Source organism: Chiloscyllium plagiosum, unplaced genomic scaffold, assembly GCF_037043375.1.
Source record: "Chiloscyllium plagiosum isolate Xiang-an unplaced genomic scaffold, Cpla_swu_hap1 HiC_scaffold_15, whole genome shotgun sequence".
NCBI classification, from domain to species: domain Eukaryota; kingdom Metazoa; phylum Chordata; class Chondrichthyes; order Orectolobiformes; family Hemiscylliidae; genus Chiloscyllium; species Chiloscyllium plagiosum.
The window spans coordinates 35,241,103-35,249,897 of record NW_028270153.1 but is presented as its reverse complement, the minus strand read 5'-3'; the positions used below and the strand labels follow the sequence as shown (position 1 = coordinate 35,249,897).

The 8,795-nt window shown below is 34.8% G+C and overlaps 1 protein-coding gene across 1 annotated transcript in view; it reads right to left on the bottom strand.

Moving 5' to 3' along the window:
• Positions 1-240: 240 nt before the first annotated feature.
• LOC122560134 (dnaJ homolog subfamily C member 5) overlaps positions 241-8,795 on the bottom strand; it is a 66,063-nt gene continuing 57,508 nt past the window's right edge. Inside the window, exon 5 of the mRNA XM_043710417.2 lies at positions 241-6,736. Within this exon, the coding sequence (XP_043566352.1) occupies positions 6,645-6,736 (92 nt within the window). The 3' untranslated portion in view covers positions 241-6,644. The remainder of the gene's footprint in view (positions 6,737-8,795) is intronic.

Here is an 8,795-nt window from a genome sequence, read left to right as displayed (position 1 = left end):
GCAAGGGGATTAGGATTAAGGATAGCAAATTAGCCTTTAGGTGACTGCAATGTTAATGCATTTCATGTTGCCATGGGGGAAAAAGGGCAAAGTAGTCATTTCTGAGACCAGGTTACAGATTTCCCCACAAATCAGCAAATATGACAGATAGGCAGCAGTTGTGTAACTACATTGTACTATAGAAAATATGCAAGAGTTTAGGTGTGAGATTGGTATGGGAAAAAAGTAAATACAAACATGTTTTAAGCAACAGAAACATTTATTTTACAACTGCAAATCAAATAAATTACCAATGATTTTCAGCAATACAGTACATAAATAACCATGCTAAAATAAACATGACAGTTTTTATGTACAGGAGTCCATGGGCATCAAGTCCTGTAGTTAACATAACCACATCTACTTACATCAATTTCAACTATGGTCCTAAAGAATATACCAAAAAATTTGCAGAACAATGGTTTATTCTATTTTTACACCAATAACTTGAATTTTAAAGAAGGTCAAGTTTCAAATACAGTTCACACAATGCATTCTGGCTTTACATTTTTCTTCTCAGCAGCCACATTCAACAACATCTGGGACAATCTGTAATTCAGTGTTATCTCTGTACCAAACGAGAGCAGTATGCATCAAATTAAAAAATGACAGTTGTTCATTTTAATTCTGGTAACAGATTTTAAAACAAAATCAGTTTATTTGATCACTGATAATAAATGTACTGAATGACCAAACATCTCTTCTGTAGTTGCAAATTTCAGCACGGTATGTCACAAAAAAGTACACATGCAATCTTGATTCTACTTCAGACAAAGAAAATTGCACCCTTGGTCTGCAAAACCAACATTCAGACAACACATTTCACTTTGTTTTACAACTTAATTGGAGAACACAAAAGGTTTGATTGAATTAACATTTGCAGAACGGTGAGAGGAAGCAATAGGCAACCTAAGATTTTCATCCTTCAACAAACAGGCTAGAATCCCTGTTTCACAAGCTAATTTTGCATTCCTTCATGTTGCTACAAAGATAATGGTCTTATTATTAAACTATTATCTGGCATAATTATTAAGAAAATGTTTACAAAAAATAGTAAGAACCTACACAAAATTCATCTGAATTTCAGTCAGAATCCCCAGCAGGCACAATAAAACTTATATTCCTTTTCAATGCTAGATAACTAATTAAATAAAACAGACTGCAAACTAGTTATGATCATATAGACCACCTGAATGTTTGACCCTTTGTTTTCTACAATTTGGTGCATTACACACCCTGTGCCAATGTCAGTATATCAAACAAGTACCAGAAATATTCAAGCAGCAGGAATAACTGGCATCATTCACCTAGTTCTTAGGAATGTGTTAACTATATTGCAAGATTCTGTAGTTCATTTATGCTTCCAGACTCATGAACATTAAAAATTAAGTACTGTACTCCATCATTCAGCACCGTGGTACCAGCTGTTCAAAAATCTGTTCTTTTATTTCACAATGTTAGCCTAAATATAAACTTCAACGCATGAGAGGAAAATAACTATGTATAAACAAAATAATTTACAAGATATACTATTAAAAAAATCAATTACACCTATATTTTGTGCACCTGAAACTGAATCATTACAGAATAAAGCAGTTAAATTCTCCACAATAGCATTACATTTCCACATGTTACTGTAGCAGACATATTACTACTGCGATAGCCAACTAGACTGATGCCAATTTAACTGAAATGAAGCAAACCATGCTGGAAATGATAGTTCACTTTGAACTTTCTTTTAAATTAGAGATGGACAGTGCATATAAGCTATTTAATATTATCAATTTTAAGAAAAACTTGATAAATACCATAACTAGAAGGAATGCACACTAAACAGTAGAGATAGGCGGCTTAGAGACAATACTTGAATAATTCTACGGACATTGTATTGAGGGCTCACATTGTTGGCTCCTGGAAATGCTATTAGTGAATTGCCACATCTCATTTCAGCAACACATTTTGAAATGCAGATAGAGTCCATCTTGCACCTTACTACAGCCAACAGTTTACAGATCCTTAGAGACTGCAACTTCCATATCTATCAATTACTATAGTAAACAATCACGAAGGAAGAACTAAAGGTGGCACAGGAAAAGGTTTTGGATACATCAAATGCACAAAAACACTACAAAAACAAGTCAAATAAGTGAATGCTTCACATAAACAAGTATCGGGTATTCTCAGCTGACAGCTCCAGAGAAGCTGACCTGGATTCAGCATTAACTACGTTTTGTGAACATCAATACAAATTCCATGTCAACGTCTTTTCGGTCCATTGTTACCTATTTTAAAATTATAATAGAATGATGTCTGTGCATCAGGGAGACAATGGACATGTTTCCCATTGATTATCAAGCAATATAATTAAAAGCAAAGTTCGGAGGATGGTGGAGATCTGAAATTAAAACAAAGTGCTGGGGGTTTCAGTAAATTTAACAGTATCTGTGCTGACAGGAAGAGTTAACATTGAAGTTGAAGAATCATCATAATACTTGAAACAGTAACATTTTTTTCCCCACAGATACTGCCAGACTTGCTGAATTGCTCCATCATTACACTCAAATATTTTTAATAAATCTGCTTAGAAGTGTTATTGTACTTTTCTGGAGCAGGTGGTACTTGAACCCACATCTTTCAGCTCAGAGGTAGGAACAGTACCACTGTGTCACAGGAGACCACACTTTATTAATTTAATTGACCTGATCAAGTTGATTATAAATTAATATGCAAGCTTTCAATATTTTACTCAATTAGTTAACTTTAATCCATTAATGATTGAATAATATTCTGAATTTTAGCTAAGTATCAATCCTGAAAAAAAACTCAACATTTTAAGTACAGTAGCATATTAGATTAGATTAGATTACTTTACAGTGTGGAAACAGGCCCTTCGGCCCAACAAGTCCACACCGACACGCCAAAGCGCACCCACCCAGACCCATTCCCCTACATTTACCCCTGCACCTAACACTACAGACAATTTAGCGTGGCCAATTCACCTAATCTGCACATTTTTGGAGTGTGGGAGGAAACCGGAGCACCCGGAGGAAACCCACGCAGACACGGGGAGAATGTGCAAACTCCACACAGACAGTTGCCTGAGGCGGGAATTGAACCCGGGTCTCTGGCGCTGTGAGGCAGCAGTGCTAACCACTGTGTCACCGTGCCGCCCACTTCCAAGGGATAAAATTTCTGTAATCTGAATATTATCTTTTGTGGTTTGTATGCTGAATTAATAAAATTAGATTTATTTAAATATCAGATTTACCACACCTCAAAAGCTTACAGAAGCAATGACATCACAAAGCGGAGTTAACATTAAGAAATAAATGACTTGCAATTACATAGCATTCTTTCATGATCACCAAACTTCTCAAAGCATTTTATAGCCAAGTACGTACTTTTAAAGGGCAGGTAACGATTGCAATATAGGAAATGTGACAGCTAACTTATGTGCAGTCACCTCCCACAAACAGCACTGTGACAATAAACGCGTTTTTTGTGATATCGATTGAGGGATAAATACCAGTCAGAAAATGGGAGATAATTCTTTTACTTCTTTGAAATAGTGCTATGGGATCTCTTAAACAAACCTGGGCAAGCAAATAGAGCAAATTTACCATTTGATAACCTGAAGGTGCAAACCTGCAAGGTAATTGTAATTAGCAGCATGAATGGTTGAATTAGACTTAATTACAGGAACAAATTTAGTATAATTTTGAAGGAGAAAAATAAGGTTAGCGATACAACTGAAATAAAATAATCTTATACTTCATTTCCATCTGAAAAGATATGATGCAATGACAAAGCAACTACAGACTAGACAAACTTATGACTTAAGCAATGAGCATAAAAAATTCAAGATGGAAAATGTTTAGAATGATTCGAGCCTTCAAAAAAAAAACAAATCTATTGCTACGACTCAAATTTTCTCTGCCAGAATCTCACTTTTATGTAACAACGTTCAATCTATTGATCTCTGCAGTTTTTGTTTTTTCCCCCTTTGTAGCAATGTTATATCCAATATAGATTAAAAACTAAAGGAATAAGTATTCAAAGCCACAATGGAATGAACCATCCATACTGGAAGTTATTTGCTTAAAAGATGCAATTCTTAATAAAATAAAAGACTTATTTCAAAATTAAAGTTTTTTATTTATCAGTGTCTTCTTGCAAATGATTGCCAACATTTGTTAAAATCTAGATAAACTTGAAGGTTATGGTCAAAAATTAAATACCCTAGCTTTACAATCTGCTTTCCACAAAAGCAAAGTTAAGGAGTAAAGCACAATTAATTCAGGACAGATGGCAACTTGTTCGTGCTGCAAATGTTCTGTCTCCCAAAACCTAGGCTTTTTAATGTTAAAATGGTAAAAGAACAATTTTTACATTTTATGATTTTTTAGAATTTTTCTCTTTCAAATGTAATGATAATGGAAAAATATAATTTAAGCAAAGCATAGTACAGATGAGGATTAATTGAAACTTGTTTAAAGCAAGTCACAACAGAGGATTTAGTGGGGGAAGACCTGTACAGTTTAGTGGTAAAGCTTCAAGTTAAAGCCACAAGCAACTTCATAGCTTTACATCAATTACAGCTTCACTTAGTCACTTTTAATTTAAACCCACTTACACCCATCTCTCATTTCTATAACAATTATGAAGTATAGTGTTTCAACTCTGCTAGCTACACAGTTTTTCAAGGGAACATACAAGAAAACAAAAGCTGTATTTCAAACAGAGCACAAGGGAGTAAAGTGTGCGAAACACACACTTGATCTATTTGCAAACTTGAATAGATAGATAGACAAACAATACCATTATCAATCCTTGATGTTGTAAAAGCAATAAGCCCCACAGTAACCCTTGCTTTAGTGCAATTGTTTCAATATTAAGATGCCAATAAAAATCAGCTCTTTCAGAGCAGTATAATTTTTAATATTAATTTAATTACTGTGGTCTGAATGACACTTGCATTGCAGTATCTATTAGCATTGAATTTTGACCAGTTTTGGAAGACCAAGCTCCAAGAAACTGGGCTGAGAACTAGATTTACTTCTTAGAAATTTTACAACCAGAGACAATAGCATAGATCCTCGTCAGCTTAGACAGAATTCAAACTTGGCTCTTGGAAATGAATGGAGGAGGGCACTTTTAAACATTTTATGAAAAATATCAATGCTGATGGAATCAACAGAAACTCTCAATAAAATGTTGAGTTTGCCTGGATTTTGTCTAGCAATTTGCTACAGCTATTAACATATTAGATTTTAAAAAATATGTTTTATTATTTTCAACTTCATAAAGGAGAGATTCACGAATAGTTTAGACTTGCATCAAACTATTTAACACTTCAGCGCAGAAAAAGTGCTAATTTAGTAGAGATAATCTTACTCCTATCAAAGATCATTCTTTAAATATGTATTGCCATCATAACATCACAATTAAACTGGAAATGTATAATTGTGGAAGCTTAATTTTTAAACATATTCCAAGTCAAGGTGAAAATAGGGGAATTGCAGAAGGAACATGCTTTTGTAAAATGAACATTAGGATAGGAAAATAGATCAAATACTAAGAGCTCACTCCAGCAGTACACACTGGTATTTGAACTGTCAGATGCTGTTCTTGCATGTATACTTATTTAGCATTCTATTTTCTTCAAATGAAACAAGGAATCCAAAGAGAAAATGTGCATTTTCAAGAAATGTCAAAAGTATGAACAATTTCTTAATTTTTGTCCCAAACCTGTTCTTTTCATGTGAATATAATTGTTTACATTGGCTCACCGATCATTAGTACAACCTGATTAAGTTTGCACCATAACTGAAAAAATAAATTTCATTTCAAAACCAATTCTCATTCTTAGGTGAATGTTTGCGTGGAGCAAGTTACTGAGTCCATACTTTACAGCAAAGTTTTTGATTATTACATGAACGTCAGAAACTGGCAGTAAAGCACCGTAGCAAAATACTACACAATTCGATAACTTGGCAACAGTATTACCTTGGACCTCAATATTAAGCTTCAAGTGATATCTTAGAAATTTTAAAAGAATGTTACGCCAACAAATGGAATACCATTCCCTATTACAAACAAGTAACTGAACACCAAAACTCCCTGAAACTTGAGCACAAAGTCTGTCATAATGACAAAGACATTATTGGCCATAATTACCCAGAGTTCCACACCCCAAAAATAAATCAGAACAAAACTCTTGATCTACAAAAGCTAACAGAAGGAAAACAACAACAAGAGTGTCAGTGGATTTTCAGGTGAATCTACTTTGGTTGTTTACATGCACTGGCTCTACTGGAAGTTAATTATGAGACATCAGCCCATATGCACCTTACAATATTCAATTCAAATGGAAAAAAAATGTTAGTCTTCAAATACTGGTTGCTACAGCATTTTGTTATGAAGGTAATGTTTAGTGTTAAAGGCAAGAAAAAGGAAAGGTGGTCTCCTCAATGTTGGTGGCTGCTCTCATCTTGGCAGGCAATCTTGTGAAAATTCTTTCCCCATCTATAGCTTTAACTAACCCAGTGTTGAAATGAATTTTAAATATACTTTTTAATTACAAGAACAAACTTGGCTTAGTTAAATCATTCGGTGTGATAGCTGGGGTGACTGTCACTAGTCAGCTGGGTTGTTTCTGTGGCCGATGTTGGCTGCACCACAATTGCTCCGTCTCCCTCTGAAAAAAAGAAAACAAAATGTTCTAGTCATTTTTTTAAACTAAGGATCAATCCTTACAAGTGCTGCTTTTCTTCAGGTTCATGCCAGTCATTGACAGGTGCTTAATTTGGAGTCTTTATTTTTAATTCAAGTAGCTATTTGAATACATTTTTCTAGATTAGTTTACTTGGGGGTGCACATTTTAGGTTATAAACAAACCTTCAGGTTGGTACTAAGCTCTGTTTACCATATTTGGACATGGCAGTGTAAGAACGAACTTTTGCCAATACAAAAACCAAAGGACTCTACGGTTTTCAGACTGAGGGGGAATGTGGGCCAGTGCTGTTGATTAACTGTTATTTGGCTTCCCAAACTAAGCATCTCAATGTAGAGTCTTTAAGGGCAACCAAAAAATCCAGAACTGGAGACAAGAATAACATTGTTATGGCTGATATTCAGCTCAAAAGGCTTAACATGAGCAAGAAAAGCACAGTGGCAGATAATGGCCTGGTGGAAAAGGATTAGAATCGAAAGAAAAAGCCATGTTCTCCATTTGGAGGTTAGCAGTGCTCAGCAAACACATGATACCAATCAGTAACCTCCTCAGGAAAGAAGTGAAAGCAGTTATTGAGGCTCCACAACAAAAGACACTGGCCCAACCTCCATCAGGGTATTAAATGGGCCCACATGACCCAGTGTTGTGGCATGAAAAGAAACCCCATGCAACTGGGGTTTATCAAGTGAAAAAGGTGGTAGTATAGTTTCAACAAGGGGACCCCAAAGATTATATCCAGAAACAGACACAAGCAACTCAAGGTTGATGATACTGTTCCTCTTACTTTGAAATAATTGAATAAAGTTAATTAGTCAACAGTGCACAAAATCATTACAAACAATACTGATATGAGTTTCTGGTAGAACCACATAATCGAGATTATAGGGAACTGAGCTAAAAGGGTTTCCGAGAAGTGCATCACTTTGCTGATGACTGTCTCTGTGGAACTGCAGTGGCGTAGGAATAGCTGCCAGATAAGTGACAAATATGAAGGAAACGGCACTGGAACTCCATAAAAAGTCTTGAAGGATCTTGTAGCTAAAATTGGTGCATATACACTGAGTGGGCTGCTGGATAAATTTGAGATTTTTTTTTGTTGTATCTGCTAGTGTATAATTTATCATTTATATTCAGCATAATGTATTTATTCATTCACGTTGACTAGATTCATTGTTGTTTTAACATTCAGGTCATGAGAATATAGGAGTAAATGCATTGAGAGAATTTTTGTTTTATATCATTAAGAAAACCAAACATAACATTTTCAAGCCATGATTTCTGCTTTTCACACTTCATGGTTCGCTTAACAAAAACACAGGAAATTGTGCTAATCCTTCCGTTATGGAAACAATATTTCAAGGTTTTATTTAATACTGCCCTCCAACATCAAGATCACGACTGTTTTAAAATTCCTCAATATTTGAATAAATGTAAGGACAATGTCACTTAAGCCTACACCGAAAGGATCATCATCTGCAGAATGCACATTTTATGCAATTAATAAAGTGGGTCAAAAAACTGCTACAGTGAATACATATTTATCAAAAAAGAATGCTTGAGAGTTTAATGTATATTTGTAATTAGACCAGTGTTACAAAATTTATCATCTGTGAAAGGAAACGTCATTTCCATTCTATATTCATCAGGATTCTGAATGCTGCTTCATGTCTCGATGCATGGGCAACCAGTGAGGTGTATACACTGATTTCTGAATTTTTTGAAAAACAGGTAACAGGTGCAGAATGACACTAACTACCAGACTTAAGTGTTCACGAATGACTGCTCAAGAGACAGCAGCTAATAAAATACTCTGACATGCACTGATCCAATTGCTCCCAGTCTGTCTGCCCATTTCAAACTAGCAGCTGACATTTTTGTTATTACACATCCTGTAAGGGAAGATAGACTCAAAAATATTAATTTTGAAAAAGTATTCTGTGGTAGTTGGTAACGTATTACAATTATAATACTTAAATTAAAAAAAAACAGCATAGTTTCCCTGACTATTCCTAAAGCTCAAAAT